The sequence below is a fragment of the Cyclopterus lumpus genome, chromosome 2 (genome assembly GCF_009769545.1).
Source record: "Cyclopterus lumpus isolate fCycLum1 chromosome 2, fCycLum1.pri, whole genome shotgun sequence".
In the NCBI taxonomy this organism is placed as follows: Eukaryota; Metazoa; Chordata; class Actinopteri; order Perciformes; family Cyclopteridae; genus Cyclopterus; species Cyclopterus lumpus.
This window is the reverse complement of record NC_046967.1, coordinates 1,670,709-1,696,114: the sequence shown is the minus strand read 5'-3', so window position 1 is coordinate 1,696,114 and position 25,406 is coordinate 1,670,709. Positions and strand designations below refer to the sequence as shown.

General features: G+C 45.0%; 2 protein-coding genes across 3 annotated transcripts in view; one reads left to right on the top strand and one right to left on the bottom strand.

The window, feature by feature from the left end:
* The window catches only part of LOC117741105 (prolactin receptor-like), a 17,118-nt gene extending 4,682 nt beyond the window's left edge, over positions 1-12,436 (bottom strand). Inside the window, exons 1-5 of the mRNA XM_034547853.1 lie at positions 12,324-12,436; positions 6,234-6,331; positions 5,052-5,161; positions 1,056-1,194; positions 492-661 (exon numbers count right to left, since the gene is read on the bottom strand). Coding sequence (XP_034403744.1) covers positions 492-661; positions 1,056-1,194; positions 5,052-5,161; positions 6,234-6,265 — 451 coding nt within the window. The 5' untranslated portion in view covers positions 6,266-6,331; positions 12,324-12,436. The remainder of the gene's footprint in view (positions 1-491; positions 662-1,055; positions 1,195-5,051; positions 5,162-6,233; positions 6,332-12,323) is intronic.
* Positions 12,437-18,736: 6,300 nt separating this feature from the next.
* On the top strand, positions 18,737-25,322 carry LOC117741309 (cytochrome b-245 heavy chain). 2 transcript variants are annotated; one of them, XM_034548268.1, is made up of 13 exons: positions 18,737-18,866; positions 19,325-19,417; positions 20,183-20,293; positions 20,367-20,451; positions 21,019-21,167; positions 21,435-21,616; positions 21,703-21,835; positions 21,921-22,013; positions 22,133-22,386; positions 22,657-22,819; positions 23,514-23,660; positions 23,750-23,874; positions 24,626-25,322. In XM_034548268.1, exons 1-13 carry the CDS (start codon positions 18,822-18,824, stop codon positions 24,741-24,743), a joined length of 1,698 nt encoding a protein of 565 aa, XP_034404159.1. In that variant the 5' UTR covers positions 18,737-18,821; the 3' UTR covers positions 24,744-25,322. The 2 variants fall into 2 exon arrangements, with proteins under 2 accessions (XP_034404159.1, XP_034404168.1); XM_034548277.1 differs by having other exon boundaries at positions 18,754-18,866; positions 19,294-19,417.
* Positions 25,323-25,406: the final 84 nt, after the last annotated feature.

Sequence of the window (25,406 nt, the reverse complement as noted above, 5' to 3'; positions counted from 1 at the left end):
TTCACACATTAAATGAAGGGAAAACCCTGTAAATGTTCAATGCATGTGGGAAAAACTAATGTTTCTACAGCTCACGTTGCTTTTTCCAATCTTTAATTTATTATAAAATCTGCAGTATTCTGTGAGGAGGAACTTACATTTAAAGAAATCTTATATCTAGAAGTTAATATCCTGGAGTTTTATTTTTTAAGTGAATTCTTAAAACACCGTGAAAAGTTGTTTTTTTAAATGCTTCATTTTGATAATAATCTCATTTGAATTCGTCATAAATTGCATTATTCTGTATATTTGTGTCCTGTTTTTAATGAGCTGCGTTTGTTGCATATTGAAGCTTCCTCACACAAGTTGTTCCACCAAAAACTGATCATGAGATCATCACTTTTTTTTTAGACGTTCCGATGGCATGAAAAGTCCATCTCCACCTCCACCTGTTGTCTTTACATCCAGCCGCGCTCCACCCATCTCCCCATTGGACGGCGCTCTGCCCTCACCTATCTCGGCCACGTCCAGGCAGTGCTCCTGGGAGGTGTAGTTCCCGGAGGCGGTGACGGCGGTCACGTTCAGGCAGTAGATCTTCCAGATGGACGTGTGGCTGCTGTCGAAGTGGCAGCTGAAGGGGCCGGCGGTGCCGTAGTCGGGGCACTCGTGCCGGGGCCCTTTGCTGCGCACACGGAGGGAGGGGTTCCCCGTTAGGTATGTTCTTCATGCGGATGGGATGGTTAAACATTTACTGTGGATCTAAACACGGCACGGTCAGGCAGGATTTAGCTCGGCTGGTCGCGGCAGAGCGGGACAAAGATCGATGGCGCCGTGAGAGCGCGTTCATATCGACGCGTTAAAAGCTCCTCCTGAGGTGAAGCGCGACAAATCAAACCGGATTTAAACGACCCAGAAGTTTTTCATCTTATTCTATTTTTAGACCATTAAATTGGCAAAAAGGTTTGAACAATACAAATGTTCTATAGTTTTGAGCAGTTTGTTGGATAAAACAAGACCTTCGATGACGTTGATGTTGATTAAATGAGTAAATAATCAATACTGCTGCGTGTACGTACTCTTTGGAGTAGCTGAGGGCGTACGTGACCTGCTCGCCGTCTGTCAGGTTGTCCAGCGGAAGCCACCAGCAGCTGAAGTCCTCCATGTTGGGCGAGCGGCAGTAGTGGATGTGAGGCCTCGTCGTCACGGCACCCTCTTCTGTGAGGAGGAGGAGGAGGAGGAGGAGAGGATGAAGAGGTGTTTTCATGCAGTACAGGTTTTTTGTCTTCTTCAGCTTTGAGATAGACGGGATGATTTATAGACTGCGTGAATTCCTTTAAACATATTTTACAGGATAAACTGAAAATCTCTCACAAATCAACTCGTTTCCTTGGAGAAGTATTTCATCACCATCCGACCCAAATGGAAACGCAGCTTCAATGCCACGTTGGTAATTTGCTGGAGAGAATAATCAGAAACGACTGTCGTTTCTCCTCACTTCACTTCCACAAAACCCTTATTTCATCTTTTTCCGACACACACACACACACACACACACACACACACACACACACACACACACACACACACACACACACACACACACACACACACACACACACACACACACACACACACACACACACACACACACACACACACACACACACACACACACACTAATCCATCGCTGTCTGTTGGTCCCATGACGGTGATTCAGACTGGCAGAGGAACATTGATCGCCGTCTGTCAGCAGCAGGAAGTCAGAAGACTTTGTCCTGCTAAAGACTAACGTGCTCATCGAGTGGAAGTGAGACTGATCTCTATTTTTTTTAATATTTCTGAAATTGATTTTTCTTGTCTTTCCAGTTTCATTTCATCCCTGAAACATGTTTGCAGGTCCAAAAAGACGTTTCCCAGCACATCACGTGGTCATGAGCTTCTTTCATGAGCACTCTTCCTGCGAGGTGGACGGACGGAGACGTCCTGTCCATCACGAAGAAGAGAAACCCTCATATCAGATCAGAGCAGCGGGAGCAGAATGCGTACAGTAGATCTGCAGGGGAACAAAGGCCCGTTGTGTTGGCTCCAAGGAGCTCAGCGAGCTGCTCTGCAGGCTCCTTCTCATGAACCGCATCACTTCTCAGAAAGAAAGAAAGAAAGGACGCACGCTGGGTGCCAACAAAGCCAGACGCACTCACACCTGCAGCGAATCTGATTGGCCCGAGTGAGACAGATTTACTGCAGGTGCTGAGCCGCGTCTGTGACATCAGGTTTATTATCGGCTAACGAATACGGGTTTGATAGCATGAACTTCATGAAAATCAAACCGACTCCCACGATGTCTTTAGGTCTGTTTTAAAATGGTTCCCTCCACGCATTGATCACCGGACGGGCCTCTAGGCACATGGACCCAACGGGTCAGAGGCCACAAAGAGACACAACACAAAGACACAAAGACACAAGACAAGCACAAAGACACAAAACAAAGACACAAGACAAGCACAAAGACACAAAACAGCACAAAGACACAAAACAAGCACAAAGACACAAAACAAGCACAAAGACACAAGACAAGCACAAAGACACAAGACAAGCACAAAGACACAAGACAAGCACAAAGACACAAAACAAGCACAAAGACACAAAACAAGCACAAAGACACAAAACAAGCACAAAGACACAAAACAAGCACAAAGACACAAGACAAGCACAAAGACACAAAACAAGCACAAAGACACAAGACAAGCACAAAGACACAACACAACACAAAGAGTCACAAAACAAGCACAAAGACACAAAACAAGCACAAAGACACAAAACAAGCACAAAGACACAAGACAAGCACAAAGACACAAAACAAGCACAAAGACACAAGACAAGCACAAAGACACAAAACAAGCACAAAGACACAAGACAAGCACAAAGACACAAAGACACAAAACAAGCACAAAGACACAAAGACACAAAACAAGCACAAAGACACAAAACAGCACAAAGACACAAAGACACAAAACAAGCACAAAGACACAAAGACACAAAACAAGCACAAAGACACAAAACAGCACAAAGACACAAAGACACAAAACAAGCACAAAGACACAAAGACACAAAACAGCACAAAGACACAAAACAAGCACAAAGACACAAAGACACAAAACAAGCACAAAGACACAACACAAAGACACAACACAACACAAAGAGTCACAAAACAAGCACAAAGACACAAAACAAGCACAAAGACACAAAACAACCACAAAGACACAACACAACACAAAGAGTCACAAAACAAGCACAAAGACACAAAACAAAGACACAACACAAAGACACAAAACAAAGACACTCTAAACATGAAAATCATTGAATAGAAGAACTATGACTTGATGAACTCACAGAGAATTATCACCCAGTTCTTCTCAGCTCTCAGAACCACCACAATGTGTTACAAAACTACCACATTGTGCACTAATAAGCACTAATATTATAAGCAATAACAGACACCAGCTGCATCTTCTGGCCACGTTCTTAATGTACTGAGATTTACTCCAATGTGGGCAGGATGAAGATGACAACACCAGCCATAAGGCCCCGTGATCCACCTCAACACATCTGGAGTTCCACACGTTTAATAGCAGACACTTAAGAAAGAGCCTGAGGCACCGAACCTCACACACCATGTGTTCTGAAAAGCCCGTCAATTAATTTGCATAAGGAGCTTATTAGCGCAGCAAAAGTTGGGGCTGACATCGTCTTCGAAAAGCTTCACATCTGGAAGTGTTTGTGAATAAAAAGGATTCTGCAGACTTAATATCCTGGAAGCTTCGAATCTAATCTTTTTTATTCTTTATTTCCGTTGCCATATGGTCAGAATACCGTATTTCACTCTCACTTGAGTTTAAAATCTGTTATTATGGACTATGAGGGGGGTTTCTCCATTGGTGCTGCAGCTTCTAGTGGTGTGCAGAGAAACGAGCCACGTGGATATAATATAATATAATATAATATGAAGTTCAGTCCTCGTTTCACAAACGGACACGGAGCAGACGGATGAGTTTATTCCTCGAGACGTCGAAAGCGTGAGTGAGTTTCCACATGGAACCGAACCGGAGACATCCAGACGAAGCGAGACGGATCGTTGAGTTCCTCCAACGTCATCGATTATTTCACGATGTTTGTGGTTTGAAGAATGAATTGAAGGAGTGACGTTCGCCCCGTTAAGAAGAGCACGGTCGTGACCTTTGCAGAGATCTGTACCGAACAAAGATCTTCTCTTCAGTCTGCTGCACCACAACATTTAAAATGGTGTGTCAACACATTTACCCTTTAAAGAAGAATGAGTTGCTCTCACATTGAAAGTCTCCACACTCTCTCCTCAACACTAACAACGTTATTAAACCATACGGAGCCGAGACATTCAGACAAAAGAAAGAAATCTTAGTAAACACAGGAAGTGCAATTTTCTGCTGCAGAGAAATTACCCCTGAGAGCTCCGTTTTTTTTCTTGTGCCATTTACAAAAAAAGAGACGATTCTGCACGTTATTGTTGATTGATTAGACTCCAGCATGATTATTAAGAAGGAGAATAGACGGAAACAAGTCAGATCCAGACCCAGAAAATGTAATTTACTGGAGGGTTGGATATGATGCACCACGAGCAAAGAAACACAATTATATGTGCACTCTTTTTCTGCTTCCTGTCTTCAGAAACATGTCTTTGTCATCTCAAAAAGAACACGAGTTATGTTAACATTAAAGCTACTTCAAGGAACTTTAATTCCCTGGTGGATTTGTTACCCCCTCTGGACAAAAGTGGTAGTGTTTCCCAGCATCAGGCCTCTAATTTCACTCCTTCCCTCCAGCAGCAACATCTGGATTTCCTGTCTGGATTTCCGTCATCATGGGAGCGTCATTAAAAACACGTGCGGCTCAGAGGATCGAGTCACATTAAATCAGTTAATCTCTGTAAACATTCGTGTGACATCTGAAGCGTTGTTTGGACTCTGCACACACTTGTAGAGGCAGAACGAGCCCACAGAGGGTCTGGTCTGGTCTCACTAGAATACAGGAGCACTCACCGGGGCCGCGTCGGTCTTTATAAGTGCCGTCCTGGACCACCATCCTGCTGCCGTCCCCCGCAGGAAGCAGCCAGAGCAGCAGCCACAGCATCCCGCAGCCTCCGCTCCACCTGTCGACACCACCCAGAACCGTTGAGAAACACGAGCTCGGGCCACAACTGGACCTTTAAGACACATTCCTCTGAACCACCCAAAAACCACACGGACGTGCATCTTTCCCGACGGTCCTCGAACGCGTCGACGTGTTTGAGTTCTCTCTTCTTCTAGTCACGACTGCTCTGTTTCTATGGAGGACTTTTGCATCGCAGTGACGTTAAAGGGGTTTTAGAGCAAAAAGCTTATGGACTAAATCAACGGTGCTTTTCCAGAATAACGAGGATCGTTCATAAACAGGAACCCTGTTGAGCCTCCAGAAAGCTCTTCAACGCGACACCTTCAGGGATGAATAAACCTCCTCATCCGTCCCCGGGTCTGGTCTACGTCTAGGTCCTGGTTTAGCTCTCCACGCCATCAGGACTTTGAATTTACTCGAGTGTTCCAGCAGCTCCTACTGGAGAGTGAGAGTAACGTAAACCATAACAATATCCTCCTCATGTAAATAACAACAAACATCGGCTCTGGAGTCTCACGGGAGTTTGGGGATTGAACACGCGGGCCGATCCTCCAGAACACGACAATCACGGAGAATAATCCCGGCCTCAACGTGGCACAGGGGAGGATTAAAACGTTTCATCGAGGCCTCGGCTGACTGGCGAGATGACCCCAGATGACCCCAGATGACCCCAGGCGACCCCAGGTGACCTCCGTGAGGCCGCCGTCCTCCTCCACTCACACACAGACTCGGAATCCACCTCTTCCTCCAGATTTGACCCCCAAAATACTGAACCCATGCTCCGTATTCAAGGAGCTCGTTGTGGTTTCCATAAAACTCACCCAGGCTCTGGTTTGGTTTTTATAGATGTCGATCCCCGTAAAAGTGGATTATGCGCTTATTATTAATCCATAATAATACGTGCGCTGTATCAATTCCTCCATCTGTTGCGCAACTATTTTATTTAACCATCTAAAAATAATAAATGAAGTTACTAAAATCTGAATAGAAGTAAAATACCATCAGTAAAACCTGTGTTTTAGTGTGGCGTTAGCATATATATAATACGTATATAATGAGGACTGTCGTACCTGGACACGCGTGTGTCTCTGGGGTCAAACATCCGGGACCAGATCTGGTTCTCCAGACTCCAGAGACGTGGTGGACCTGAACCAGGGGCGCTCCAGACCTGCAGCAGAACAACAGGACCTTGAGGTTATCGGTGCACAACTTCCTGTCTCGAGGAAGCCAAACAGAGTCCGGCGCTGCAGACGTACAACTTTATTTACACTTCAGCCTCCATCTGGATTATGGATCTTTATAGAGATGCTTTTATTGGCCCGTAAATCCTCCGTGCACAGCTGATTGGGGGGTTTCGTTTATTTGAGGTTATCGAAGCAGCTCTTCATTATCACGTCTCAAAGTACAACTGAGCTGCGATGGCATCAACGATTAGTCACGAGCGTTATGCACCGAGGAGAAGAGACGGTTAAAGTCTGAAGCCGATCCTCGTGTGCACTCATATTCATAATATGGGAATGTGTGGAATTAATAAAGCTCTTCTCAGAAGAGACTTCCCATACACATGTAACAGCTATTATCTTTTTAAGTTGTGCATATTTCCAGACTCAAAAAGGATTTCCATACTACAGGATTCACATGAGAGGCTGCACGAATCCAATTATCGGCCAGAGGTTTTTTGATTTTAACGAACCGCCACGGGGTCACGACCCGGTGATCAGGCAGCTGCATTCGATCAGCTCGCCGTCAGGAATCCGGACTCCGAGGAAATGAATCCGAAGCGGAGACTCGGGACATTTTGTCCTTTCCAGCTGTTTTATTTGTTTGAATTCGTGAACCAGCCATGTCGGTGACTGCCAGTGCCCTCGAGCAAGAGAGCACGGGAGCCAAAACTGCATCGCTTTAAAACGTCATGAAAACCAAACGATTATTCCTTAAATCTAATTACTGTAACTCAATTGTCGAGAAAGAAATTTATTGAATCTGAAAATACACACCTAGAAAAAATACCATTTATTAATAAAAATATGTTTGTTCCAAATATCTTATGACATTAAACATTAAAGTCTCCACGGCGGATTCCAGTAAACCCCAGAATTGATTTTTTGAAAGTCTTAATAAGCATCTATAAATCTGCTCATGAAAACATAACGTCTCTCGTGTCTCTGGGTCCTTATGACGCATGATGATAATAAAACATAAAATCTACCTGCTGGGTTTAGGGGAACTTTATTATCATCATTATATCTTTTATCCTCCTCCTCTTCTCTTTACTTTTATTTTCGAGCAGCTGTGTAAAATGTTGCGCAATAGCGTGATAAGAATGAAAAAGTCTTCTCACACCTGACAGGTGGATCTATGCGAGGCGGCTCGCGGCAGGACGTCCGCACGAATCAATCTGGACCGATCACGAGGTGACCTCTCTTATTGACCTCTTATTGACCCCGCGGGATGGAAGGGCCCCGCCTCCGACGGATGACCTCATCCCTTTTTCCAGATGTGGGAGGTGATTAGAGTCAATATATATATATTATTTTATATATAAATAAATATAGTTATTAGTTGATTTATATATATATAAAAATCAAACTACTAATTTAAAATGTTTTATGTAATTGTGATTACCACAAAGTGAATCAAAGTACAAACCCATGATAACAATGTTTTTCCTTCTAAACTCCGGCTGCAGTCTGAAACAATCTGCACTTGTTTGTGTGTATTTTTAATTAGCGGCTCTCATTTAAAATGAGGAGTTACGGTTTTATTTAAAGAGCATCGCGCTGCAGGCGAAGCCTCTGACCTTCAACAAAGAGTTGAATTAACCCGACGCACTAAGGAAGCGCAGGATTAGTAGAGAACACACTTTTAAAAAAAAGGAGATTATGGATCGCTGTGACATTCAGGTGAATTAATCACCGCGTTCAGTCCGACAGCAACACATTCATTCACTGACGAGAAATAACTGCAAAATGCTTTAAAATATTTTAAAAATCATCACGGCTAACGTCTGTGTTTACTTCCTTTCTTCTGTTCGCCGGGTGGTTCGCCAATTTGATAATAAATTTAATAATTTGAGTCATAATGGACCATTTTCTATACAAACTATTCCTGAATGAGGAGATAGAAAGTTGGATTGATTGTGGGAGACTAGATGTGGGAGAAAAGTAAACAACAACACAGTGGAGACGTCACAATGTGGCCCTTTAATGAGCGTAATGATCTAGATCTGCTCTCTTCTGCTTGTGCCGGTCCCGGTGAGCAGTGTTCATGCAGCACCGAGGTCCGTGTCAGGCGCCCTGCGGGACTCCGGGGCCACGTCTGCGCTGTCATGTGCAGATGCCGCAGCGATAAGGCGCATCTGCAGCTCTGGAGCAGCAGCCGGAGGTCGGAGCATCCAGCCGCTCACTGGACGCCTCGGGGCGGAGAGAGGAAACAGATCTGAGCAGACAGCAGCACTCCACAGGGAGTCACATGCTCCCAGTGACGCCGGGCCGGGCGCGTGTTGGCCATCGACACGGTCGGCGTTATGCAACGCTGCGTGTTACTAATTAACAGACAGGCCGTCATATCGGGGACGCGCCGACACACAGAAACACAGAGATGTTGTTGGTGTTCTCAGTTCTTCTGGTGAAAGGCAACCTTTCGGTACTCGGTTTTTACCCGTCGCCATCTTGGTTTTTGCTTGTCTAAACCAAAATGTTACAATTAACTTGTAAGACAAAAACACGGACAACTCCCAGACTGGTGGTCAGGAGAGAGAATGCAGCTTTAACACGTGAAGCATAGACTTCTATACAACCAGAGGAGTCGCCCCTGGGGGTCAGTAGAGAGACTGCAGCTTTAACACATGAAGCATAGATTTCTATACAACCAGAGGAGTCGCCCCCTGGGGGTCAGTAGAGAGAATGCAGCTTTAACACGTGAAGCATAGACTTCTATACAACCAGAGGAGTCGCCCCTGGTGGTCAGGAGAGAGAATGCAGCTTTAACACATGAAGCATAGATTTCTATACAACCAGAGGAGTCGCCCCCTGGGGGTCAGTAGAGAGAATTCAGCTTTAACACGTGAAGCATAGATTTCTATACAACCAGAGGAGTCGCCCCCTGGGGGTCAGTAGAGAGAATGCAGCTTTAACACGTGAAGCATAGACTTCTATACAACCAGAGGAGTCGCCCCCTGGTGGTCAGGAGAGAGAATGCAGCTTTAACACGTGAAGCATAGACTTCTATACAACCAGAGGAGTCGCCCCTGGTGGTCAGGAGAGAGAATGCAGCTTTAACACATGAAGCACAGACTTCTATACAACCAGAGGAGTCGCCCCCTGGTGGTCAGGAGAGAGAATGCAGCTTTAACACATGAAGCATAGACTTCTATACAACCAGAGGAGTCGCCCCCTGGTGGTCAGGAGAGAGAATGCAGCTTTAACACATGAAGCATAGATTTCTATACAACCAGAGGAGTCGCCCCCTGGGGGTCAGTAGAGAGAGTGCAGCTTTAACACATGAAGCATAGACTTCTATACAACCAGAGGAGTCGCCCACTGGTGGTCAGGAGATAGAATGCAGCTTTAACACATGAAGCATATACTTCTATACAACCAGAGGAGTCACCCCCTGCTGGTCAGTAGAGAAAATGCAGCTTTAACACATGAAGCATAGACTTCTATACAACCAGAGGAGTCGCCCCCTGGCAGTCAGGAGAGAGAATGCAGCTTTAACACATGAAGCATAGACTTCTATACAACCAGAGGAGTCACCCACTGGTGGTCAGGAGAGAGAATGCAGCTTTAAGACATGAAGCATAGACTTCTATACAACCAGAGGAGTCGCCCCCTGGTGGTCAGGAGAGAGAATGCAGCTTTAACACATGAAGCATAGACTTCTATACAACCAGAGGAGTCACCCCCTGGTGGTCAGTAGAGAGAATGCAGCTTTAACACATGAAGCATAAACTTCTATACAACCAGAGGAGTCACTCCCTGGTGGTCAGTAGAGAGAGTGCAGCTTTAACACATGAAGCGTAGACTTCTATACAACCAGAGGAGTCGCCCCCTGGTGGTCAGGAGAGAGAATGCCGCTTTAACACATGAAGCGTAGACTTCTATACAACCAGAGGAGTCGCCCCCTGGTGGTCAGGAGAGAGAATGCAGCTTTAACACATGAAGCATAGACTTCTATACAACCAGAGGAGTCGCCCCCTGGTGGTCAGGAGAGAGACTGCAGCTTTAAGACACTTTTCAAAAACGTCCCTGGTCGTCTTTGTTTTTTTGGGTGTTTTTTTTCTGACAAAGTAGCTACTAAAGGAGAGTTTGCTGCCCCTAGAGGTCGGTGGGTGTCACCTCACTCGTCACGGCTACAATTCAGTTTCTTGACGGTGGTTCGATTCCCACAGGTGTCTGTGAAGACCTTATTAAATACGTCCCCAGTGACCACAGGTGTTTCCAGAGCATCTTAAAAGTTAAAACAGTTTAAAAGTGTCCAAGTTAACAAGCAGTGAACGGTGGAAGGCTCGGTCTTGTGTTTGACCTTTAAGGTCGTTAAATGAATTATCTTCGCCTGCACGGAGGAAAAACAAGCCGCCTGAAGCTTTTCTGTGAGCCGCAGGATGTTAAAGGTCATGCGACACATGATGGGCCTCGCGGTACTAAATTTATATACGTTTAATCAGATTTTCCCCTCGAATGAACAGCTGACAGGAAGTACTGCTAACTACGGTAAACACTGCAGTCCAGTACTGAAGGAGGAAACCCCCGTGCCGCTTCACCCACTCGATGAATTCTGATTTCATACTTTTCATAAATAGGATTGAGAAGCGAAGAAAAGGGTCGTAGAATGTTTGTAGCCGAGGTTTAGCCAGAAGCTAACGGCGTCCTGCATACATCTCTATCAATCCATATCCTGATGCTCCAGGTTCATAAGCATGCAGCAAAAGGACTTTTCAGAGACGCCATTTGGGGTCCGATATGCTCAAATCTCTGCAGATGACTTCCTGTATCACACATCAATAAGCTATACGACCAATGTCCCAGGTAACGTCTCGTTTTGGTCCAAAAACCCAAAAGAATCGTTGCAGCTCATGCTTTCACTCTTCAGGAACGACCTGAAATCATGAAGTCAATACAAATCTTCAGAGATAAAATGATGTATAGAGGATCGACATATTAAGAGTTGACACCACTTTTGGGGCAATTATTTTGTATTTGAGAGGGCCTATAGAATTTAAAGTCCATACAGAATCTCAAGTTTATAACAACAAACGCTTAATTCATGCGTTGTATCTTCATGATCATCTTGGGAGTTTCACCTGAAGGCCGAAGGTCGTGTTTTTAAACCGTGCAGAGACAACGGGGACGACCCGGGGCGACGACCCGTCTGCTTGGACTCACTGGAGGACCTGAGTGGCGGAACATCTCCCGTTCTTCTCGCCTGTCCTCTGGAGGCGTGGCCGCACGCCATTCTTATCTTTTAGAGCACATGCGGCCCGTCGAGGACGAGGGATGCTCGTCCACTTCTAATCTAACGGCACGTCTTTAGGATGTAATGTAACTGTCAACCGCTGCAGAACAGCTGGAGTTAAATACATCCTTTAATGTGAAATGTGAAATTCTGAATGAAATCGTTAAAAGTGGAGTTTTGGTTTAAGACCAAACGTGGCGATTTAATGTTAAGATGGATTAAAGTGGAAAAGGTTATTGTTAGAATGAAGCACTACTTAACTGTTTTTTTGTTTTTGTTTTGCAAGAGCGAAGATTATCAAGGAATTCACGAGAAAAATGCAAATATTAGTTATTTAGTGCAGCAGATATATGTTTTTAACCCTGGATCTTATATAAGTATATATATATATGATATTTAAAGTAACAGACTTTAACACTTTGAAGTATAGAACATAACTGGAATAATCTACAACTAATTCCCTTCTTCCACAGGAGACCCTGAACGTCCACAGCAATGTGCGTCAAGTTAAACAAATAAAAAGGCTTTTTATTAAAGATTTTTTGGGGACATTTTAAACCAAACGATTTACTGACTAAACTAAAACGTATTTAATAAATGTTCCATCCACTCTGTTAATGAACTTCGTGTCGTAATTAAGGAGCCATTCTTCTCAACTCTTAATTAAAGGAACACTTTCGGATTAAAAGGTAAATCCGTCTTACCCTTTAGAGCCGCCTGCAGCTGCTTTAAACCCGTCTGAAATGATAGTCCACGACCCACACCGGGACCAGGACCGGGACCAAGACCGCCAGCCAGCCGGTCGATGCAGCCGGTAGTCCGGGTGAAGTCCCTGCGGAGGAGCGGGAGGAGCTGTGGTCTGTCGGTGTGCTGTCAGCGGAGTGTTGCGTTCACGGACATCTCCGTATTCCCCCCTCCTCCTCCTGCTCCCTAGAGATTGAGCTCCACATGGTGTCGCGTCATCAGCCAAACACCAGCTGGAGCTCCCGGCCTCCTCTCTGAGCGGAGCCGGCCTCCTGTCCGTTGCTCCCGGATGAGGGAGGTATGGAAGACCATTCATATGCACAACATAAAAAAATTATATATTATATATATATATATAAATACGTTTTTTAAATTATAACAAATGTATTCATTTAAAAAAGTGAATTATACTATATATATATATAATTTATATTTTTAAATTTGTAAATTTGTATATATATATATATATATATAATATCATTTAATATTCTTTACTATCAAAAATATAGTATAATTCACTTTTTTAAATTAGTAAATTACATTTTTTACAAATTGTGTTATTTATACTATATATAATATCATTTTAAATGAGTACATTATATATATATATACAAATTTACAAATTAAAAAAAGTTAATTATACTATATTTTTGATAGTAAAGAATTTTATCGTAAATAGTAAAAAGTCTAAATGTCCTATTTCAGATTTAGTCATAACTGCAATTTGTTTTAATTAAACATTTTAATTACAAGTCATAATTTAAATTTAATATACAGCATTGTTGGTTTACCTGGTGAAACTGAGCTTCCACACCTTAGAGAAATGTTTACATATTTATTAATTTAATCAGAATTAATCAAACCATTAGTCGTAAAAACATTTTTTATAATCTTTTGTATTTAGAACCAGAGTATGGAAGTCCAAAATATCAATCCAATAATAATTGATGGTGTCAAGGAAAGGATCCTGAACGCCTCGAATAAAAAAAAAATGATGTTTACTTTTCCAAGAAAACAATAAATATCTGATTTATTTACAGAATGCATCATCTCCTGGAGGACATAATAAACGGGTTCTGTTTCCTGTTGCTTCTTCACAATAAAAGCCCCATGTGTCACCATCATCTCCTGGAGGAGATAAGAAACAAACGGGTTGTGTTTCCTGTTGCTTCTTCACAATAAAAGCCCCGTGTGTCACCATTTGAATGGTCAGCAGGAATTGTTGGGGTGGCATGTTGAAGGCCCTGTGAGTTGCATGTAGTAGGCAGGATATAAATAAAGTAATACGTGCATTCTGGGATGTCGGCGCCTCAAAGACAACAACAGGAACGTTCCGTCCTCGGGGTGAACGTGGCACCACTTTATCCCCATTCAGCAGATTTAATCTAATTCCCTTCCTCCAGATTAGGAGAGACATTGTCTACATTACACTGTGCTTTAACCTTCACCCTCGTCTTCATCGTTTACAACCTGCTGCAACGTGTTCACCTGTTACATAAGATGCTGCTGACATACTTGTTTACTCTTGTTTGGAGACATCTCAGGATGCATACTTGTTTACGCTTGTTTAGATCTCAGGATGCATACTTGTTTACGCTTGTTTAGATCTCAGGATGCATACTTGTTTACGCTTGTTAGGATCTCAGGATGCATACTTGTTTACGCTTGTTTAGATCTCAGGATGCATACTTGTTTACGCTTGTTAGGATCTCAGGATGCATACTTGTTTACACTTGTTTAGAGACATCTCAGAATGCATACTTTTGTTACATCATTATTTCTTTCTGCAGACTTCACCTGTAAAATGAACTCCAATTCAAAGCAATATGGGTTCAAATTAATAATATATGAATATGAATTAAAAGGTTTGACTGACTGTCGTTACACACACAGAGAATATGCATTATTATTATTTTAGATGTCACAATATGCAAATAATGTAATAATCAAAGTAAAGTCATTGTGGCGTTCTTTATCTTGAATGTGTTGGACGGTGGAGCTTTCTGCTGAAGAAGAAGAAGAAGAAGAAGAAGAAGAAGAAGAAGAAGAAGAAGAAGAAGAAGAAGAAGAAGAAGAAGAAGAAGAATGTGAGGACTTCTGGACTCATTCAGTCACATCTCATGTTTGTCGCTGTGCAGTAAAACTTCTGTTCAGTCTGAATTATGGATGTTCTCCATCTGTCTGCTGGTTCCTCAAACGTTACTTCAGCCACTCGTCTGTTTCCTGGAGAGCGTTCTCCTGAGTTGGATCTTTCACAGATGTAGTGCTTATCTTTATTGCTCATGTTCTATAATAAACACGACGCCTCTGCTAGGTGGCAGCAGAAACACACCATGAATGTTCTCATCAAGGTACTTTTTCAGGGACACACAGCTGCTTTTAATAATAATAATAATAATGCATTTAATTTATATAGCGCTTTTCATAATACTCAAAGACACTTCACATAATTAAAACATCCTAAAAGCTAAAAATAAATAAATAAGAATAGCTAAAATACAGGTAAAACAAATAAAACAAATAAATAGGGACTTTGAGTCGCTCGGACCCTGATAAGAAAACAAAAACAAAAACAAACAGTCACACATTAAAAGCAGTTCTGAACAGGTGGGTTTTGATTTGCGATTTGAATGAGGAAAGATCAGTGCAGTCTCTGATGGGTTTGGGGAGAGAGTTCCAGAGGGAGGGGGCAGATATGGAGAAGGCTCTGTCACCCCACGTCCGGTGCTTGGTCCTGTGTGGGATGGACAGGAGATCGGCATCAGAGGAGCGGAGCTGACGGGATGGAGTGTGGTGGTGGAGCAGGTCGGTGAGGTAGGAGGGGGCCTGATGGAGTGTGGTGGTGGAGCAGGTCGGTGAGGTAGGAGGGGGCCTGATGGAGTGTGGTGGTGGAGTAGGTCGGTGAGGTAGGAGGGGGCCTGATGGAGTGTGGTGGTGGAGCAGGTCTGTGAGGTAGGAGGGGGCCTGATGGAGTGTGGTGGTGGAGCAGGTCGGTGAGGTAGGAGGGGGCCTGATGGAGTGTGGTGGTGGAGCAGGTCGGTGAGGTAGGAGGGGGCCTGATTATGGAGGGCTTTGTGAGTGAGGAGAAGGATTTTGTATTGGATCCGTTGTGGGACGGGGAGCCAGTGAAGGCTCTGGAGAACAGGGGTGATGTGATCACGGGAACGGGAGTGGGTGAGCAGGCGAGCGGCAGAGTTCTGGATGTATTGGAGTTTGTTTAGGATTTTGGAAGATGTGCCATAAAGAATACTATTGCAATAGTCAATTCTAGAGGTGATGAAGGCGTGGATTAAAGTTTCAGCAGCAGATGAGGAAAGTGATGGGCGGAGACGGGCTGAGATGTTTTTTAGGTGGAAGAAGGAGGTTCTGGTGATTTGTTTGATGTGATGTTCAAATGAGAGGTTGCTGTCAAACATGACTCCGAGGTTGCGGATGTGAGGGGAGGGAGACAGAGTGGAGTTGTCAATGGTTGAGGCAGAAGTTGTGACTGGTTTTGGTGAGAGATTTGGGGCCGATGATGATCATATCCGATTTATCACAGTTGAGTTTGAGAAAATTGGTTTGCATCCATGATTTAATGTCAGTGAGGCAGTTGGTCAGAGTGGAGTGAGTAGTAGTGGTAATGGCCTTTGTGGAGATGTAGAGCTGGACATCATCAGCGTAGCAGTGGAAGAGGAGACCGTGATGACGTATGATGTTACCAAGAGGGAGCAGGTAGAGGATGAACAGAAGAGGACCAAGCACCGAACCCTGGGGGACGCCCTGAGACAGAGGAGCAGTGGAGGAGGTGCAGGTGTTTATGCTGATAAATTGTTGTCTGTTTGTTAGATATGATTTGAGCCAGGAGAGAGCAGTTCCGGTGATGTTGAGGGACGATTCGAGGCGGGAGAGAAGGATGTTGTGGTTGATGGTGTCGAAGGCTGCAGTGAGATCCAGGAAAAGGAGAATGTTGAGGTGGTCAGAGTCTGAGGAGAGGAGGAGGTCATTGGTGACTTTGAGAAGGGCTGTTTCGGTGCTGTGCTGTGAGCGGAAACCAGATTGAAATGGCTCGAACAGATCGTTTGAAATGAGGTGGGTTTTGAGTTGTGCAGCGACGACGCGTTCCAGTATTTTTGACAGGAAGGGAAGATTTGAGATGGGTCGGAAATTGCTCATGGTCTCAGGGTCGAGTCCAGGTTTCTTGAGGATGGGGGTGACAGCAGCCAGTTTAAGTGTGTCGGGGACTGAGCCGGAGTTGAGGGAGGAGTTGATTATTGCTATGATGAGTGGAGCAATGGCTGGGAGACATTCCTTGGTGAGAGTAGATGGTATGGGATCCAGAATACAGGTGGAGCTTCTCGTTCCTGTTGTGAATGAAGAGAGCTCCAAAGGGGACACAGGGGAGAACTGAGAAAGGGGCTGAGGGGTGAATATGGGGAGAGGGGGTGGAGAAATAGAAAGTGCGGGTGAGGTCTTCAGGTTGCTGTAAATTATATCAATTTTTGTATTGAAAAATGAAAGGAAAGAGTTGCACTTGTCGACTGTAAAGGATTTGGAGGTGTTGTCCCTGGGTTTGAGAAGCTTGTTTATTGTTGAGAAGAGAGCCTTTGGGTTGGAGGAGCCAGCGTGTATGAGGTGTGAGTAGTAGGTGGTCCGGGCTGAGATGAGAGCGTCTTTGTATTGTTGAAGGTAGTCAGAGTGGGCTTGGAGATGGACTGTTAAACCAGTTTTCCTGCAGAGTCTTTCAAGCTGGCGCTTACGGGATTTCATGTGGTGGAGATCAGGAGTATACCAAGGAGCTGAGTGAGTGAATGAGACCGTTTGGGTTTTAATAGGAGCCAGCTGATCAAGACAGGAGGAGAGTGTGTTATTGTAGTAATTTACGAGATCGGAGGGATTATCAGACAGTGGGAAAGGGGAGGCCGACATGGTACTGGCAAGAGAGGCTGAAAGAGTTGTGGGGGAAATAGTTTTGAGATTTCTGAAGGATATGTTGCGCTTGGTTCTTGGGATGGGGATAGGGATGCCGATGTCCATGGTGATAGCCAGGTGGTCGGAGATATTGAGGTTGAGGCTGGAGAGCTGAAGTATTGTGAGACCAGTGGAGCAGACCAAATCCAGGATGTGACCTCGGCTGTGAGTGGGGAAGTTGATGTGTTGTGTGAAGTTGAAGCATTGTAGCTCTTTTAGTTCATTCTAGGTGTTCACACCCAGAGAAGTGGATTTCATTCGGGATTTGTTTCTGGTTTGAGGACCCTCAAAAGCTCTTGGACCTCTTGGTACGTTCACTGAACCCCTCAAGGACCAGGTCAAGAGCCTCTGGAGCCCCCTGAAGAACCGAAGGGGCCCCTATCCTTGAAGCCTTCGAGGGCCTCCACCTCCGAACCTAAACAGACCCCTGGAGGACTCCCTCTAGACCTGCTTCCACTGAAACCAGGAGCCTCCTCTCCAGGAGGAAATGATCAGAACCCCTTTGAGTCAACTGGTCCTTTGAGTTCAGGTGTTTTCCTCTCTGCAGTCTGTCCTGAAACAGGAAGCATGAGGCAACCAAGCTTCTGTTTTACATGTTTAGAAATCTACCACTTCCTCCGCCTGAACGTCACCATGTCACCACCGTCAGGTTCCTCCTCAACGGTCGGCTGCAGCCACCGGGTGTCAACATCTGCAGGACCTTGTTCAAAAGTCACTTTCCTACCTGCAGGACCTGGTTTCCTCTGGATTCTACAGACAAAGTGGCATCCAAAAATACCAAAAATACCAACTTTTAATAACTTTATATCCGGCTGGGAAGTTATCAACCTGCAGGAAACCTCAATATTAATGTCATTTATTCTATATATTACTAATGTGCAGAGGAAACCTCGTGGTTATTAATGTCATTTATTCTATTTATTACTAATGTGCAGAGGAAACCTTGAGGTTATTAATGTCATGTATTTATTACTAATGTGCAGAGGAAACCTCGTGGTTATTAATGTCATTTATTCTATATATTACTAATGTGCAGTGGAAATCTTGTGGTTATTAATGTCATTTATTCTATTTATTACTAATGTGCAGAGGAAACCTCGTGGTTATTAATGTCATTTATTCTATATATTACTAATGTGCAGAGGAAACCTTGAGGTTATTAATGTCATGTATTTATCACTAATGTGCAGAGGAAACCTTGTGGCTATTCATCTCACTGATCATATGTATTACTAATGTGCAAAGTAAACTCTGGTTCTTTCAGGAACTTGAAGGCTAGTTATTGTTTCTTCTCTCCTGCCCAGACGTCTGATTATTGATAAGGAGCCTTTCAGCTCGTGCTCCTTTAATAACTGAATAACTGAGGAGAAACCCTGCGAGTGGCGCCGCGTTACTTCCTTATTTGCTCCTCACAGAGGTTATAAAGTGAGCAGTCGGTCACTCTCTTCCTTCACTGTTTCCTGCTTCCTTCTCTCCTCTCACAGTAGCACACGGCAGCGCTCTTCAACATGGGGAACTTTGCTGCCAACGAGGGACTATCTATCTTTGTTATTGTGAGTACATTATTATTATTATACAGAGTTATCATGCTGTCATACTTATCACCGTTCATATAAAAGTGGTTTGGAGCATCTCTGTGAAGATGGCTGCATGTTGAAGCTTTAAAAACAAGTTAAAAGTAGGCATCAAATGTCATAATTCATCATCTTTTTCTTTGCATCAGATTTTCATGAAACTTTTATATTGCATTTTATTAAGATTTAGAGATTCCCTATATTTTGTGTGAATTATTGGATCATTTATAAATGATAAATTATGAATCCCTGGAAACAACACAAAGGTCGCGACCTCTCCGTGTTGAGACGTGAACTCAAGATAACTTTATCTCTATTCGTCACATGACAACACACAAAATAATAAAAACCCCGTGAACATGAATGAGGTGTTTGATATAATTCTTCTTCTGTTTCTGATGTTTTGGTTGAATATGGCGTGCGCTTGGATGTCACAGCTGGTTTGGCTCGGCATCAACGCGTTCCTGTTTGTCCACTTCTACATGGCCTTCCTGGTGGAGAAGTGGTTCTACACCCGGGTCCTGCTGGGGGTGAGTCCACCACAGGTCTCTGGGGGGGGGGGGGGGGGGGGGGGGGGGATCAAACGGAGACATCTCAGTCTGGTTCTTCTACTTCAAGCTTCAGAGAGAAGAAGAAACTCTCAGCTAACCTCTCGAAAGTCAGATAGAAGAAGCATGAAATAAAAACAGGACCCGACCCTTCTCACTTCCTCAAACTGGGGGGGCGGGGTGGGTTGGGGGAAGCCCCCAATTCAACTGCTTATTCTCTTTCCTTAAACCGAGGGCCTCTATAACGCCTCTGTAAAGCTTTGGCTCTATTTTCATAACTGAAATAATACATTTGAGGATATTGAGGATATTTTTTGACCCTGGTACGCTGAGAATGAACACATTTCTTATCAATTGTTTGTCTTTAGTTATATGGCTTAAAAGTGTGTATTGTTTACTGTCATAAAATAGATAAAAAGAGGGAATAAAAGACATGTTATCGCAGCGCTAACCTCTTAAAGAAAGTGTGTTTGTGCAGCCGTGATTCATTTATGCTCTTCTCGTAACCCCCTCCTGAACGCCGTCACTTCCACGCCCGCACCATTCACTCCTTATCTAGCCGCCGCGCCTGAGTGAAGGAGGTCAGCTGTGACGCGGGGGTCAAAGTCTCCTCACAGCTGGCCTCGTCCCGCTCCATGCAGCTGCGTAATAATAATACAGAAGTGAAACGACGACGCTGCAGCTTCACGGAGCTTTCAGGGAGGAACGTAATCAGATTCCAAGGTAACGCGCTCTCTAACCCATCAGCACGCTCTGCCCTGGGCCAGAGCGCCGGCCGCCTGCCTCAACTTCAACTGCATGCTCATCCTGCTGCCGGTGTGCAGGAACCTGCTCTCCTTCCTCCGCGGCACCATCCAGGTAACAGCAAGCACACATGAATCCACAAGCATCACGCTCACGGCACTTTTATGAATATGTATTCTGTGTTCAGTGCTGCAGCCGCACGGCAGCTCGACAACTGGACCGAAACATCACGTTTCACAAGATGGTGGCGTATATGATCGCCTTCCACACAGGTACGCTTCAGGGGGCTCTTCCTCCAGCAAACTATGAAACATGAAGCTTTGAAGCTGCTGGTTCCTTTTGCATATCTGCCACTGCCTGCTGACTAATATCGTGATGCATCTCCTCTTCCTCCTCCTCCTCTTCCTCCTCCTCCTCCTCTTCCTCACCCTCCTCTTCCTCCTCCTCCTCCTCCTCCTCCCCCTCTCCTCCTCCTGTGCCTCCTCTTCCTCCTCCTCCTCCTCCTCTTCCTCTGCCTCCTCTTCCTTCTCCTCCTCTTCCTCCTCTTCCTCATCCTCCTCCTCCTCCTCTTCCTCTTCCTCCTCCTCCTCCTCCTCCTCCTCCTCTTCCTTCTCCTTCTCCTCCTCCTCCTCCTCCTCCTCCTTCTCCTTCTCCTCCTCCTCTTCCTTCTCCTCTTCCTCCTCCTCCTCCTCCTCCTCTTCCTCCTCCTCCTTCTCCTCCTCCTCTTCCTCCTCCTTCTCCTCCTCCTCTTCCTTCTCCTTCTCCTCCTTCTCCTCCTTCTCCTCCTCCTCTTCCTTCTACTTCTCCTTCTCCTCCTCCTCCTCCTCCTCCTCCTGCAGCCGTGCACATCATTGCCCACTTGTTTAACTTTGAGTACTTCATGGACGGCCAGCTGAACCGTGACGGCAGCCCCCTGACCTTCGTCCTGTCGGAGATCGGCGGCGGGGACAACGCGTCCTTCCTGAACCCGATCCGGAGCAACGAGACGGTGAGACCAGAAGAGCGCCGGCGGCGCCGGAGGCCGATGGCGTTGCTCAAATCTGTGAAATCCCTTCAGGCCTTGTTGCCACATTTGGTGAAAGAGAGATTACTTCATCTGCCGGAGCTTCCCCTTTGAAGCCCTCTTTTTGAGAAACTTCCTCTTTGCTGAAAAAGAAGGCGAGGATGTGTTGTTGTGGCGACGACCCCCGTGACCTTCGACCCCACGCTGCCAGTAACCAACCGGCTGTGTGTGTGTGCTTGTGTCTCCGTGCAGAACCCAACCGTCGTCTTGTTCACCACCGTCGCCGGGCTGACGGGCGTGGCCATCACGCTGGCCCTCATCCTCATCATCACCTCGTCCATGGAGGTCATCCGCAGGTCCTACTTCGAGGTGTTCTGGTACACGCACCACCTCTTCGTGGTCTTCTTCGTGGGCCTGGTGTTCCACGGCTTCGGGTGAGAGGACGCGGTGCGCCCGAATCTCCAGGCCCCCCCCCCCCCCCGGTGTGTTGACTATAACGCTCGTGTCCCTCTGGCCGCAGGCGCATCGTGAGAGGACAGACGGCCACCAGCCTGGTCGCTGACCCCCCCAAGGATTGTGCCGCCCGGTTTGAAACCTGGGGGAGCGACGGGTCCAACTGCACCACGCCGGCGTTCGCCGGAAACCCCCCGATGGTGAGCAGCTGAAGACGTGTTCACGGGGAAAACGAGCACCCAGCTGGTTGTTGTACATTAACCCAATGTGTACCCCGTTCTCCAGACCTGGAAGTGGGTGGTGGGCCCCATGATCCTCTACGTGTGCGAGAGGCTCGTCCGCTTCTACCGGTCCCACCAGAAGGTGGTCATCACCAAGGTGAGCCGGGATTAAACACAGATTAAATGTATTTAAATTGACTTAAAATTTCCTTTTCAATGCAAATAGCACAAAATGTCATTTGAAGCATCATGAGAGTCCCCCCCCCCCTCTACCAGGTGGTGATGCACCCCTCCAAGACCCTGGAGCTGCAGATGAAGAGGAAGGGCTTCCACATGGAGGTGGGTCAGTACGTCTTCATCCAGTGTCCGTCCGTCTCCGGGCTGGAGTGGCACCCCTTCACCCTGACCTCCGCCCCCGAGGAGGACTACTTCAGCGCCCACATCCGCATCGTAGGGGACTGGACCCAGGCGCTGTACGAGGCCTGCGTGGGAGACAAAACCAAACCTCAGGAGGCCTGGAAGCTGCCCAAGTACGACAGCGGGAGGGGGGGGGGGGGGGGCCTGGGACTAAAATTACAGCCAGCGGGGGTCACATTTACTGCCCCCTGGTGGTTCATTGTGTGAGAGAAGCTTCTAGAAACCCACAACAACATGGAAGTGGTCCTGCTGTTCTCAGACCTCACAACAAGGGAACCAGGTCTTCACCCAGAGCCTCTCATTGCTTTTACTGAAGTAGGATTATGATGAAAAATACGTATTAATTATTAATGATTCATTCTTGTATTAATTGCTCTCCTCAGGCTGGCCATCGACGGGCCGTTCGGGACCGCCAGTGAAGACGTGTTCGGCTACGAGGTGGTGATGCTGGTCGGCGCCGGTATCGGCGTGACCCCCTTCGCCTCCATCCTCAAGTCCGTGTGGTACAAACGGATCCAACAGAACCAGGACGTGTTCACCAAGAAGGTGAGGGAGCGTCCAGGGCCCCACGTGGTCTTCATTCAGGGGGGCCTTTTGGAGACCGGAGGGTGTGTGTGTACTGTGTGTGTACAGTGTGTATACCATGTGTGTACTGTGTGTGTATACCATGTGTATACAGTGTGTACAGTGTGTGTGTACAGTGTGTGTGTACAGTGTGTATACCATGTGTGTACTGTGTGTGTATACCATGTGTATATAGTGTGTGTGTATAGTGTGTGTATACAGTGTGTGTACCATGTGTATACAGTGTGTGTACAGTGTGTGTATACAGTGTGTGTACCATGTGTGTACAGTGTGTGTACAGTGTGTGTGTACAGTGTGTGTATACAGTGTGTGTATACAGTGTGTGTACCATGTGTATACAGTGTGTGTACAGTGTGTGTACCATGTGTATACAGTGTGTGTACCATGTGTATACAGTGTGTGTACAGTGTGTGTACCATGTGTATACAGTGTGTGTACCATGTGTATACAGTGTGTGTACAGTGTGTGTACCATGTGTATACAGTGTGTGTACCATGTGTATACAGTGTGTGTACAGTGTGTGTACCATGTGTATACAGTGTGTGTACAGTGTGTGTACCATGTGTATACCTTATGTGCATACCGTGTGTGTATACCATGTATGTAAAGTGTGTATAAAGTGTGTATATACAGTGTGTGTGTGCCGTCCTCACAGATCTACTTCTACTGGCTCTGCCCGGAGACGCAGGCCTTCGAGTGGTTTGCAGACCTGCTCCAGTCTCTGGAGGGTCAGATGTCGGAGAAGGGCGTGACCGACTTCCTGAGCTACAACATCTACCTGACCCGCTGGAAGGAGACCGAGGTACGGGACCCAGAACCACCACGCGGGTCCTCGAAGCCGCGTCGCACACAAACGGGTCACACTCTAAGTTCTGCGTTCTCCTTCCACAGGCGGCTCACTTCCGGGTCCACCACGAGGCGGAGAACGATCCAATCACAGGCCTCAAACAGAAGACGCTGTACGGGAAACCCAACTGGGACCACGAGTTCACCAACATCGCCTCACAGCACCCGGGGTGAGGCGCTCTGTCAATGTGTACACACTGCACACACTGCACACACTGTGTACACACTGCACACACTGTATACACACACTACACCTACTGAATGCACTCTACACACACTGAAAACACACAATGTACACGACCACTACGTCTACTATTATTACGAGTGTTACTACTAACAATACTTCTATTACAACAACTGTTACTACCACAACTTCTGCTACTTGTACTACAACTAGAAATACTGATCATTTTAATATTAATATATTATTAATTTAATATTTATATATTAATTTATATGAATATTTATTTATATATATATATATTAATATAAATTAATATATATATTTAAATATATATTTATATATATATATTAATTATATATTAATATTTATGCATTTCTTCTTGAATTCTTGACTTTTCTTCCTTCTTTTTATTTAAATTTAATACCATAATTTAAATATTTGACAAACGAAACAACCACAATGACTACTCGTACTTGTACTCGTATTTATTATTTAAATATAAATATATATTTATATATATTAATTATATATTAATATTTATGCATTTTTTCTTGAATTCTTGAATTTTCTTCTTGTTTTTTTTAGTTACACCAATTAAAAATGACCATCATTTAAATATCTAAATATCTGACAAACAAAACAACCAAATGACTACTACTTGTACTTGTACTACTTGTACTTGTACTGCTAGTACTTGCCCTCCCTGTAACGGACCACCTGTGCTCCTGTGTCCTCAGCACCAAGGTGGGGGTCTTCCTGTGCGGCCCCCCTCAGCTGGGGAAGTCTCTGGAGAAGCAGAGTCTGTCTCACTCGGAGGGCGACGTCAAGTTCATCTTCAACAAAGAGAACTTCTGAGGACCAGCGAGAGGAAACCAGAGCAGCACATCAGGGGTGTCATACCGCGTTTCTTTTAAAGTATTGTATTGTATGTTCTCCACGTTACCTTGTTCTCCTTTTTGCGTTACATCAAGTGAAACTGCTGCTTTTAAAATTTCCTTTTTGCATTTACTTTTCGCCGTTTGTTGACACGGTCGTGTATACATACAGTATACACAACAGCAATACTACACAGGGTTTAAATACGCTGCAACGTCGCCCTCGAGCAAGGCAGCAAAAGCTTCAAAGAAAACCTTCCGCTTTGATTTTGCTTTAAATGTTCCAACGAGTTTCACTTTTATATTCCAGAAGATACTGTTCATGAATCCTGGGAGTTTTTTATACATAAGTGTATTTGTATTTGTGGAAAGCAGCCTTCTGGTTACATTGTGTGATTAATGTATTTTTATTTAAATTGTACCCAAACTAAACTAATATCTTTGGGGTTTTAAATCAGAGAAAACAAGACACACTATCTTTGTGTATATTTATGTATATTTTCAAACAGGTCGAAGTGAATTCTTCTTTTTTTTGGATAATAAACTTGAACTTTGAGAGCTTTTGTTTCATTTTTCAACTCAAAAAGATTGTGTAACTAATTTTAAAACCAAAACTACAAATTAAGTCGTAGCAGGATACACC

Coding starts and splice junctions, on each gene's coding strand:
- LOC117741309 (XM_034548268.1), top strand. CDS start 18,822: ATGGGGAACTTTGCTGCCAACGAGGGACTATCTATCTTTGTTATT. Junction 21,836..21,920: donor TCGCCGGAAACCCCCCGATG/GTGAGCAGCTGA, acceptor CCCGTTCTCCAG/ACCTGGAAGTGGGTGGTGGG. Junction 23,875..24,625: donor ATCGCCTCACAGCACCCGGG/GTGAGGCGCTCT, acceptor CTGTGTCCTCAG/CACCAAGGTGGGGGTCTTCC.